Source organism: Fundulus heteroclitus, unplaced genomic scaffold, assembly GCF_011125445.2.
Source record: "Fundulus heteroclitus isolate FHET01 unplaced genomic scaffold, MU-UCD_Fhet_4.1 scaffold_74, whole genome shotgun sequence".
Lineage (NCBI taxonomy): Eukaryota > Metazoa > Chordata > Actinopteri > Cyprinodontiformes > Fundulidae > Fundulus > Fundulus heteroclitus.
Window position 1 is genome coordinate 1225897 of NW_023397186.1, and position 12680 is coordinate 1238576.

Here is a 12680-nt window from a genome sequence, read left to right on the forward strand (position 1 = left end):
CCATTGTGCAATTCGCCAGCGCCACTGAGCACCCATAACATGACTCTTCCACCACTGTGCTTGACAGGTGGTACAGCGTTATTAACTTTGAAAGCCTCACCCTGAACTCGCCACACATTTATATTGTCATTGGGGCCCAAAAGCCGCAATTGTCTCTTTGGACCTTAAAATCTTTCTCTGGATGAATTTTGACATGATCATGAGGGCTCCTGCAAATTTGAGTAAAGTTCAAAATAATTTGCATCATTTGCCTTTTTTTTTGATCAACACACTCTCAGTCCATATTGATGTTAAATTTTAGTTGGGAAAATGGCATTTTGGCGATTTGCAATTGAGATTCATGGGTTGATTCGGAAAATCCTAGTCCTTTTCTTTTTTCATCTGAAGGGAATAGTTTGGGTCAGATTGTTAAAACTTGGATTTAGCTGAGTGTTCCAGCAAGATAATAATCCCAAGCATGTACTTTATGAATGGCTATCTCAAAACACTAACCTCCACATCGTTAAATATTTGTGGAAATTGCCAGGCAATCGGCCTGTTTAACTGAGCTCTATCTATTCTGATAAGTCAATATGTTACATATCCAGCTACTTTTATTTCAAAGCTTTTTGAGAGCAACAAAAATAATGTAGTTAAGGTGCAACTTGCCAAAGGACATTCAGCCAAATATTTGTGGGGGAGGATTACAAAAAAATCAATGATAAATAAAAGTTTTACACCCAATTCTTGTGTTTAAGAATCTCTGAAGTTGTATGTTGTATGAATATTCCAACGTGAAGCCCCAAAATCATTTTAAATTTGCATCTTTTCTGTCTGTACGCAAACCTTTGACTAGAATTTTAATAATAAAATGTTAAAATATTTTGTCAGTATGCAAAAAAAGGATTGCCTGCTTACTTGCATGTCCAATTTTGTTGATTAAATAAATCGCAGAATAGCTAATCAATTTAACATAACCTATGTAAAAAAAAAACTAAAAACTTGAAGAAAATGCTTGTTAATCATAGGTGAATGCAATAAATACAACAATAAATAAATAAATCCCATTAATTGTTCAGGGTATTTTTTTATTTCATCTTATATCTGTAAAAATATATTCTTGAAATAAATAAATATATGAAATAAATATAATGTAGGCCCTAAGAAAAAAAATATAAATAATAAAATCCATCAAAATGTTTGTCTTTGTCTTTTGTCAGTCCGATTCTCACTGTCTGACTGTAGATAGTCGGGTTGTAGAACATATAAAATTCCTTCACTGAACGAGTCCCTCATGCTTCAACCAAAAAGAGTTTTGTCGATGTCCGAATGAAACCTGATTGGACCCGCCTTTCATTCCGTCGTCTTCTTGAACTTTGCAGAAGAGTTGTCGTTTCTGAGCAGCAGCTGATTTCCAGAACAAGCATGGCTGCTTTCCAGTGCATAAAAGTACAATTTTATTTAATGCAAACCAGCTGTAGCAGCCTCATTAATGTTTTGTTTGTTTTGTTTTTTTAAATAAAATGTCTACTGATCTACTGAAGGGGAGCAGTGAAGTCCCAGCAGACATGGCTACGAAAGCCTACCAGCAGCAGATGATTCATCTCAACTATCAGATCCAGTTCTGTCCATCTGAGCATGCAATCTGAACAGGCTTTATTTGTATTTTGTAAAACAACAACTAATAAAAGAAAAAAAAAATATCCATTTGGAGTTTCTTTCCATATGCCACAGAGAAACATTTGAGGAACATCATCCATGTTCCCTTGAAAGAGTGTGCTTGTTTTCTACTCCTCATTTCCAAGACCTATCTCAGACTTTTTCCTTCTTGCTTTATCCCAGCAGCATGGACTGGATTTGGTGCTTTCTTCACTCTTGTTCCGTCCAGATCAGCAAGATACTCTATACTCCGTAAAGGAAGGGGATGACATTCGGCACACTTAATTGGCCTGTTGCCTCCAACCAGTTTTGGTTGCGTCGGGGCAAAATCAGCTTTCGTCCTCAGCTCTGGCCCAGTATGTCTCTGTACAGGTCTGGGACTCTCTCTGGATCTACAGGCCTCGGCAGGAAGTGTGTGAACCTCTGATGCCTCCGGGACCTTGTTCCGTTCCGTGACGTCCCATCTTTGTTTAGCCCAACGAAGTAAAAAGCACCTTTCTCCCCATGCCGGTAAATGTTTGAAGAGTAAGTGTTATACCAGTTTTCCTCAAACTGCTCCCTGAAAACACACTCTGCTGACAGCTTCTCCTGTAAGGAAAAAAAAAAGAGGGATGTTAGTTTTGTGATGCAAAAAGAAACACTTTTTGGCCCTAAATGTTCATGTCCACCTGCAAAAGGGAAATAGGCTTTATCATAAATCCACAAGGATAACAAATAAAATCTGGACATATGGCTGAACATATACCATATAGCTTATAGACCAGGGCAGTCAGGGGTTTGGGGTAGCCTGCCACTTGACAGTTTCTCTTTTTTTAAAGGGATCTGTCAGTTATGATTTTCTTATGCTTATTTACTAATCTGATCAATGGGGACTATTTATAGTGCACAAAATATAACTGTATATGAATTAGGAAAAAAAAAGTAAGGTAAGAGTTTAGTCTGTGGCATCTGATTTGAAGCTTCTGATCTGGCACTTCAGAAAAGTGCTCTGTCACATTTTTCTTATGTAATCAACACAGCATTTGATCCAATCTAGCTCAGATTCTAAAAAAACTTGCACTTGTCAAACCTGAACTGGATTACTCTTCACTGAACAGAGATTGGTTCAAATACAATTCAAGATATACTATGCAAGCGATTGTCCACTGTGGCTACATGCTCCTCCATGAGAACTGAATGCTGCAAGTTAATGACTCAATGCCATCTGCTGAGTATTCCTACATGGAAAACTTTTTACCTAATCTGTTTGTTTGATTTAAGAGAATTGACCTTGTAAAGTGCCTTGAGATGACATGTGTTGTGAATTGGCGCTATGTAAATACATTGCATCACATTTTAATGGAAGATATATACAATTCTTATGAATTTGTGAATGTTCAATGTTTTTTGTTGTTATATGACAGTATAACCAATTTACATTGTTGATCCATGTAGACAAAGAGGATTGCATGGGGCTCCTCCAAGCAAAAATCAGCACTGGGTAAATATATAATTTATATATAGTATATATTTAATACACGTGTGATTACAGTCACATCCTTACCGATCCGTACAGCTCTCCCTTGTTGTTCATGGCTAGGTAAAGGCCACTATCCACCCCTCTGATGCTGACCAATCCAACTGCAAGACTGATGAACTCCAGAATACCTGCATTAAAAGAAAATCAGATTTAAATTATATAGTGACTTAACCAATCCAACAGCAACAGTTACACAGAAGCACAGCGGTCACTTGCATGACAACAAAGAAATAAACCACACTAAGACACAGATCTGGCCCAAGGCTTCAGCAAACTGGGAAACTACCTAGGGCTTCTGATCCAAGAGGGGGCCCCAGAGAGCACTTGAGTTGTCACACAAGTCAGACAGAAATACAAATCTGTTGTCTATTGATACATAAATGGTAGTTAAGTGAAAGAACATTGGGATGCTATTCAAAGTGTCAGACTGTAAATATGTATTATTGAGAGAAATAGGTCAACATTTTAGAATGAGTATAGCTGTTTTTATGCTCCACCTTTCTGCTCAATCACCCAAATTGCTGAAGTAAAGATAAGGCAGTTAACATGTGAACATCAGATTATTATTTATTTTTTTAGCAGAATTGTCCGGATTAATTGTTTCTTTGTGAGAACAAGGTGAAGATCATAGTGCTTTCTGCCCTCTTGCTCAGATTTAATCTGTGCTCTGTAAGCCTCAAGGGAATAAAAAATAAAAACAAAAATGTATATGTATTTTTACAAAGGTAAGGTTCCTGTGTATAAATCATGTGAACATCAATGTAGTGCTGGCAACACACATTTGGCAGGGGAGTGTTTATCATGCTACCATCATAGGTGTTGTTGGAGAGGCAGGAGTGCTTAAGCAAACCAGAAGATAAAGAGAAAAATTTTGCATATATATATATATATATATATATATATATATATATATATATATATATATATATATATATATATATATATATATATATATATATATATATGTATATATATATATATATATATATCACCCATTTCTGCATGGCGCCCTGGGCAGAGCGCCACATTAGGCATGGGAAGAGCCGCCACTGAGACCCATGTAGCCATAGACCGGCTTTTTTGCTCTTGCATAAGGCTGCGTCAAGATCTGGAAGTGGCCGAATCAAGAACAAGAAGTTCTGCAGCCCTTAAGCACCAAAGAATCTCTGCAGAAGTCTACTTTGATGTGCCCGAGCTTAAGATGTACTGATTAAATCTACAAAATAACTAACTTTAGAAAGGAGATAGCAGAAATGTGCAAACGCAAAATACAAGATGTTGTCCCACTGAGGAAAAACAACTGGAAGGTTTAAATGTCAGAGCAGCATTGGTCTTCATTAGAGGAATTTATGATAAACGAAATTATTATTCTCACAGCATCAAATTATGAGTGTCTGAGTTTTGCATGCGATGATGGTCATGATATGAAGGCACAATACAGAAGATGTAAATGACGCAGTCACGCACTTAAATTTAAATCTCCTAATAATAAAATGTCCCGACTTGAAGTAAATATGTATTGCTTTTTAACACGTTTGCTTTCTATATACTGCGCTCTCCGCACACACCATACTGCTTTTATTACTACTACTACATCTGCTGCTACTACTACAACTACTACTGAACCAACCCCTAAATATGCCAATAGGTCCCTACCGAATCTGCTGTGGTCTTTCCTGGTGCCCTGCACGGTACCGTCCGCGTGGATTTCCAGGTGAAAGCCGGTCCTGCAGTAAAGCTGCCGCCGCCTCAGAATCCCTTTCAGGTGGCTGAGGTCCGCAAGGCTCCGGGAGAGTCTCTCCGCGGACACCAGGTGCTCCTGCTGGTGCTGCTGCAGCCCCTGTCCTCCCAGCACCAGTCCCGTTGCAGAGTTGTAGTCCACGGCCCCCGCCGGGGGGAGAACAAAATGCGAACCAACCGAAGCCGGCGCGACACCAAAGCTGTCCAAAAACCCGTTGGCGAAGCTCCCAACCTCAGCCGCTGCCCCCATCACAGATTCAGACACCCGATGCTGCTCTCAAGCGCAGGAGATCCGAGTCCGAGGTCCGAGGGATGAGCGAAGATCCACTGTTTGCCAGCGAGGATCGGCCCGGTTAAGCGACAGGAGAAGAAAAAAGTTGGATGCGTCGGCAGAGTGCGTAATCTTGGCGCACCGCTAATTAAATTGTCATTGAAGGGAAATTAAACTCCTGCGTTAGCGCGTATGAGCTGCAGCAATCGGCTTCTCTTCTCTCCTCCTCCTGCTCCTCCTCTCCTCTTCTATTTATCCGCTCCCTCTCGGTTCCTCACCTTTGGATACTCCCCCTTTTTCTAACCAGGGTTCCTTCTCCCTCTCTCTTCTGCTGAATTCATTTCAGGATTTTGCAGCAGAGCACTGACACAACTGCGCCTCACTCCTCGGCGCACTGGCTCATAATCACCCCGAGTTGCCTTTTTATGCAAATACGGCCTGATCCCCTCCTCACATGGCTCATTTGTGCTCGTTTTCATCCTTCTTGCTCTGCTGCTTCATCTTTGATGTTCAGTTTTAGCGCTCTGGACGAAATAAAATTGAGACTAATAAATAAACAGGGAGCAGTGAAGTCCATAACAGGCTTACAGGTGCTTCTAAATTTTTAGCTTGTTTCAAATGTTTTTCCCCTTAATTCTGTTCAAAAAGTAAAAATCTGATTATATATATTGATTGGAAACAATCGTGTTAACATAATTTTTAATATGAATTTATATTCACGGGGAAGATTGCTGACCTGACATTTGTCCGGCAGACGGACATCTTCCGCAGGGAGCGTAAGTCTCAACAGATTATCTCTTAAGAGGACAGTGCACAAAATGCGGTATCCACGCATGGTGGTGGAAAGTTAAGTGTAAGGAAGAAAGGTGCACAAGCAAATGGAATTACCACAGCATATAGAGGATCATAAAACACAGTCCATTGGTAAGTTTAAGGGAAACTGAAGGTGTGGACAACAATTTTGCCAGAGCTTCATCAGCCACCAAACACACAATATCAACTGTTGCATTTCTTGTGTTAAATCACCACAGAACCAGACACAATGGCATAATAATAATAATAATAGTCATACTTATCTTTATTCTCGTTGCAAAACACATTCCAATGAAAATGGTCCTCTGCGTTTAACCCATCCCTTTGGGAGCAGAGAGCTGTCATTGTTCGGCTCCCGGGGAGCATTCTGGGACCATGGGTCTTGCTCATATGTGGAAACTGCCCCATAGTGACAGTCTGCGGGGTTCAAACAAGGTTGTTCCTGCCTTATCTGAGCGCAGGCTGCTCTAACTAGTACACCACACCCCATTGGACCACAGAAGCATCTTACCTGGGCTAAGGTGAAATAACATGACTGGTGCCTGGTGGTCCAAAGTCAATTTTGCATTTCATTTAGAAACCATGTTGCCAGAATCTGGAGGAAGAGTGGAGAGGCACAAAATGCAAGTTGTTTGAAGTCCATTGTTAAGTTTCCTGGGTAGGTGATGACTTAGGGAACCATGTTGTATGCTGGTGTCGGGCCACTGTGGTTAAGTCAGCGTTGTCCTTAAGAGCACTTAATGGTTCCCTCTGCTCACCGGCTTTATGGAAACGCTGATTTCATTTTGTAGAGGGGGTTGGCACCTATTCAGCCAAAACTACCAATAACTGCATGAATGACTTTGAGGTCACTATGCTTGATTAACCAGCAAACTGGCCTGACCTAAACCACGGAGGGAGAGTCTATGAGCTATTTTCAAAACGAAGGTAACGGGCTCGATGATCGGTCACTGTAGCAATCTGGGCTTCCACCTCAGCAAAGCTACGCTGCGTTGATGCAACGATTCGTGCTAAAGTAGTCCCGAACAACTTTGTCTGTGAACATTTACTGTTCAGGTCAGTTATTCAATAAAAAACATTTTCTATAGGTCTTTTGTAAAAATCTCATTTTCTAAGAAGAGGACATTTTGAGTTTTGCTTGCTTTAAGGTAACTGACAGAAATAAACCAGTGGATTGTGTCTGTGATTTTCACCTTTTAAACGGGATTCTAATTAAATAAGATAAACCTGGGATTTCTCAGCTACACAGCTCCTCCCTCGGCACTGGAAGAGGCGCAGACCCATTCTCCTAGCCTGCTGTTCTTGTGCGCTTAACCAGTGCAAATAGATTAATTGTGCGCAGGTTTGAGGGTCACACGAGGGAGTGCGCAACTCCAGAGAAACTTGTGAAAATAAGCGGAGGTTGGGAGTGAAAACATAAAATGACATCGCTACTATCTTGCAGCTCAAAACCCAAATGGCTCAGGTGCACCGAGAGACCAGAGGAAAGCCCCCGTTTGCGCAAGTTTCACACCCGGCCGCTGATTTACTGCTTCTGTTTTATGTAAGGCAGCCGCACGTTGACAACACATATTACACGCGCGCGCGCGCGCGCACACACACACACACACACACACACACACACACACACACGCACACACACACACACACACACACACACACACACACACACACACACACACACACACCTGTGCAAACGACATCACTTGACTGTCAATCCCTCATTGATCTTTCCATTACGCTTTGAACATGGGGAGAAGCCCATATACATGCACCTATCCTTAATTGTGGTCTTAAAAAAAATCAAAGACGCAGGTTCAAAGCGCATCTTGTAAGAGGATCAACAACCAGAGTATAGCTGCGTGTTTGAACTCCAAACTCACAAAATACCCAGACACTTGACACTTGAAGGTCTTGAGGGTAAAAAAGTACCTGTGATGCTGATTCTATAGCAAATAAACTGAGTTTTATAGGCTTATAGATATTGGACTCTGTCATTGAGCATTAAGCAGAGGGATAATACGGGTTTAATATTGGACATTTAGTCATCTGAGGCAGCAAGAGTTCAATTGTGCAAGCATTTACCAAATACGTGTTATATGGGCCTATTGATCTAAACATACTTATAAAATGCAACGCTTCTAATAGATTGTGCATGCTTACTTGTTTCTGTGGAGGAATTTAATAGAGAAGTCAAACTTTTTTTTTTTTTTACAATTAGGCTTCTTGATGCGAAAGGATGAATTTTTCATATGTATATGTGTCTCTCTGCATACTTGTTTGATTCATGTAAATTAATATAGGAGCAGGTTCACAAGTTTATTTTTCTACTACCTTTCATGCAACAAAAATAATTGTTATTCATGTGTTCATACATCTATACATATATGAGTACAGTGCCTTACAAAAGGACATATACTCCTTAAATCTCTTCATATTTTGGTACATTACAGCCACAAACTTAAAAGTATTTTAGTTAGATTTTATAAAATCAAACAAAACAGAGTAGGTGAAGGGGGAGGAAAATGATGGCGGGTTTTCAAATGTTAATCTAAAAAGTGCTTCATGCATTTGCTTTCCACCTCCTTGAGTCAATACTCTGTAGCTGTAGAACCACCCTTTGCTGAAAATGCTGCAACAAGTATTTGGCCAATTTTGCACAACTAGAGATTTAATTCGCTCACCACTGGCCTTTGCATAATAGCCCAAGTTGTGTGAGACTGGATGATGGAGAATATCTGTGAACATCAGTTTTCCAGTGACCTATCAAAGATCCAGTTGGGTGTGGGTCAGGACTATATAATTCCTACATGTGAATATGCTCTGATCTTAACCATTATACTGAAGCTCTGATTTTACAATTAGTATTTGTACTGCAGGAAGCTGAACGTCCGTCTCAGTCACAAGTCTTTTGTAGCCCTCAACAGGTTTTCTTCCAGGATTGCCCTGTATTTAGTTCTATCCATCTTAAGTTAAACTCTGACCAACTTCCCCGTCTCTGCTAAAGAAAAACAACCCCACAGCATTACGTTGCCACTACCATGTTTTCCCAAGTAGGGTGATCGAACACATCAAACACTTTACTTGGAAACCGTCATCTTTAAAAGTGATTTTCTCAACCTACCTCAGAACCCTCTTCCACATTTGCCTCATACATGGATGTGGCAAACTCCCTCTGGTTTCCTCTGAATTTATTTGGTTTATTGCGCTATGTTTAAAGTTTGAAATGAAGTTCTTAAACTATTTATCGATGTGGCTGGTTGCAGGATCCTATATGTGGAATTGATTTTGGCTGCAACACGGTCGCACGCTCATGCCCTCAAATGCACGCACTCCCGCAGCCCCCCACAGCCTCTACAGCCCCCGCCTCTCCCGGGAGTCAAATTGATAAATGAGGTTCAGACACAGAGTTGTGCACGGTGTAGTCGCCTCATGCACCTATACCTTCGTTTCTTCAGCTTGACAAAAAGATATATTAGTTCACACATTTTACACAGCCCTACATGATTGCGCACACTGTATGTACCCTTGTGTGCAACTCAAACAAAGTGAGAGGGTATCTATATGTGTGTGGGGCGCACTCCTCTCCCTCCCTCCCTTGGTTCATTAGTATTTATGACCAACACAAAAGAATTTTTTTCAAAAGGAGGCTGGATCAATCAGAATAGCCTTGGGCTGATCAGATGTATTGGATATTGACCTGGCCTCAATGAAGACGTCAACTCCACATCCTCATGCTCACTCACAGGAGAGCAGTTCCCAGGGTCACATGATTTGTTTTAAATTATAACATCCATGTTCCTTTCACTACGGCTATGGCCACAGAGAGAAATCAAGCGTGAAGCGGCTGTAGCACGATGATGATGATGATGATGATGAGGAGGAGGAGGAGCAAGAGGAGGAGGAGGTGGGTTAAAGTTATACCCCTACGCCCCCCATAAACACAAACACAAAGAGATCACAGCCTTTAATGGAAAAGCTGGGTAATGGAATAACTGAAGAAAGTAGCCTGGAGGTTATTAATGCAAGTGATCTCCAAACTGCTGTCTGGGGAACTCCTGGGGTGCCACAAGGCAGGAAAAACAACAAAAAAAAAAAAACAAATATGCCCTGTATTTGGTCATAAAAAACACAAAAACTTTTATTTCATAACTTTCAGATTTGAAGTTTCTCGCACAAAATGTTAACACACCTTAAAATTGTTCAATGATTTTCAACACAGATCTCAAACCATTATGACTGAGCTTGAGCTTTTTCGCTGAGAATTTTTTTAAAAATAATTTCAGTCTCTAGATGGGCCAAACTGGTAGGTACAGCTGTGCAGCTGTGAATGCAGTGAAAGGTTATTACACAAATGTTGACTCGTGGGCTGGATATAAATACGTGCCGCACTATTCAGATTTGTATTTGTGAATGATTTTAAAAACATTCTTATTGTTGTTCTTCTACTTTGCATTTATACATTACTTTGTGTTGATGTCTCACATAATGTCCCAACAAACTGCTGTGACTGTAATGTTGCAAGAATGTGACAAGTTCAAGGGGAATGGAGGGGCATAAAATCTTTCTTTTCTTAATAGATTTCACATAGTTTTACCCTAGTACCTGACCATTTTCAATAAAAACGTCTGTTGAATGTAAAGCGTCTTATTTCTCATCTATAAACAATCTAAGTGTTTCTACATGACAAAAGAGTTTGTAAAAACGTCTTTTAAATTGAGTCTTTAAGCCATTTTTCATCCAGCACAAACACGCACTTTATTCCTATTCCTTTAGTTGAAACTAACAGAAATATTAAAAAAAATTGGTGAGTGTGTAACCACCACCAAGCTCATCTCCAAAGAAAAACCAAATGTATTGCTGAATAATGTTTCATTGCTCAGGTATTGTATGAGGATTTTTGCTGTTTCTTTAACAGATATAAACGTCAGACACTGCTGAGCTATACTTCTTTTATATCTTCCATATATATTTTTCACACACACAGACACACAGCATGATTTGCTGCCTTAGTGAGGTACATGGACTGCAAAGAAAATTAATGAAGAACAGCTTAAATCCAAAGTGATTTGAAGTATTGATCAAGACTACTTTAAAATTTAAATCTAACTATTTGGAAGCAAAGAAGAAAATGATAAGGGATATTCTTAATTTGATTACTTGCAATGTTTTTTGATTACAGCAACCATTTTACAACTGGTTATTAGGGAAACAGAAATCAGAAGAGATTAAGCACTTAAAGCCACACTCAACCTTTATCTTTATTTCAACCCAGACATTTTTGATATTTATTGTTTGATCTGTTTCAACTAAGTACTAAAGTGATCCATTGAGTTTCATGTGTGAACAGGTGACAGGCTCCTCCATTAGACTTCAACTCTTTATTCTCACAGCATCAAAGCCTTAAGAAAAGCCCCATCAGGTTAACTTCAGTCCTGCATGTGGAGACTTAAATGAAAACTCCATCTTTGATATTTGTTTGATATCTGTTTCCCACTGGCTTGCTTTGATTCTCTACTTACCCTTGAAAATCTGACACCACACTGACCCTCAATGAGAAGTGATGACTGATGCATGTTGATATGACCGGTCATTCATAATTTTCTCACTATGTAAAATGAGATGCCTTTTATGTTAGTTCCAGAAAGTATTCATGTGCATCAGTTTCAAGGTTGGCGATATAGTCAGCGGGGATTTCATTGGTGGATCGCTTTGAATTTAACTTCTACCTTTAAACGCAACAGTCAAATGAATCTTAGCATTCTCTATAAAGTTGGGAGGTTTTATAAAATGCAAGAAAGAAAAATCAATGTTTTCAAACGAGATCAACAGCTCAGGTGGGAGAATTGACACAAAAACTATTTTTGCTGCACTTTCCAAATCTGGCCTACAAGAGTTTCATAAAGAAACCCATTTTTGAAAGAGCTTGTCAGATGAGAGCAAAATTGTAAATAAAAACACAGCTTGAGCTTAAAAACCCCCACCGCCTATCACAATGAATGCACCCTCCATGCAGTGAAACATGTTGGTGGTAGTATAATGATGTGGGGATGCCTCTCTTTAGAAGGGACAAGGGATCTGATCAGTGCTGATGGAAAAATGGTTGGAGCAAAATACAAAAAGGAAATAAAGTCTTGAGACTTTTCGGCTTACACGCAAACCACAGTGTGTGGGTAAAAACAAAGACTGCACATTACCCTAAGCACCCCATCACCAAGGAGAAACATATATCATCCTGAAGGGATGCTTTTCTTTATCAGGACCAGGTGATGGAAAATAATAATAATAACGACAATGAGGATGATGATGCTGTTGACAGTAATAATAATAATAATAATAATAATAATAATAATAATAATAATAATAATAATAATAATAATAATAATAATAATAATAGAATATTTAATTTGTACATTTCACATTTTTTAATCTCAAAATCCTGCAATACAAAAATAACAACAAAAACAGTAGGAACCAAAAACGAGCTAAAGAAAAAAAATACTCAATTTAAAACTATTTTGAAAATGATAAAAAAAAAAAAAACTCGGGGCAAGGTACAACTGTTCTCTTTCACTATTAAAAAGCTTAGATGACACCATTTGAAACATGTTTGTAATTTTGACTTTTAGAAACAGATGAGCTCTTATAGCTCTTCCTAACTCATTTTACTGATCTGTTCAATATGTTCTTAAGACAAAT

At 39.3% G+C, this 12680-nt stretch overlaps 1 protein-coding gene across 1 annotated transcript; it reads right to left on the bottom strand.

Annotated features, from left to right (window-relative positions):
* Positions 1-1140: 1140 nt before the first annotated feature.
* Positions 1141-6165, bottom strand: LOC105929247 (fibroblast growth factor 20). Its single transcript, XM_012866941.3, has 3 exons — positions 4814-6165; positions 3182-3285; positions 1141-2226 (listed from the first exon to the last, which is right to left on the bottom strand). The coding sequence occupies exons 1-3, from the start codon at positions 5145-5147 to the stop codon at positions 1981-1983; spliced, it is 684 nt and encodes a 227-aa protein (XP_012722395.2). The 5' UTR covers positions 5148-6165; the 3' UTR covers positions 1141-1980.
* Between the last annotated feature and the right edge of the window lie 6515 nt (positions 6166-12680).

What these genes read in the sequence shown, in the direction of transcription:
- LOC105929247 (XM_012866941.3), bottom strand. Translation starts at nt 5,147, where the DNA reads ATGGGGGCAGCGGCTGAGGTTGGGAGCTTCGCCAACGGGTTTTTGGAC. An exon ending in GAAAGACCACAGCAGATTCG is followed by an intron (nt 3,286 to 4,813) that starts GTAGGGACCTAT and finishes CTTTTAATGCAG; the next exon opens with GTATTCTGGAGTTCATCAGT. An exon ending in AGGGAGAGCTGTACGGATCG is followed by an intron (nt 2,227 to 3,181) that starts GTAAGGATGTGA and finishes TTTTCCTTACAG; the next exon opens with GAGAAGCTGTCAGCAGAGTG.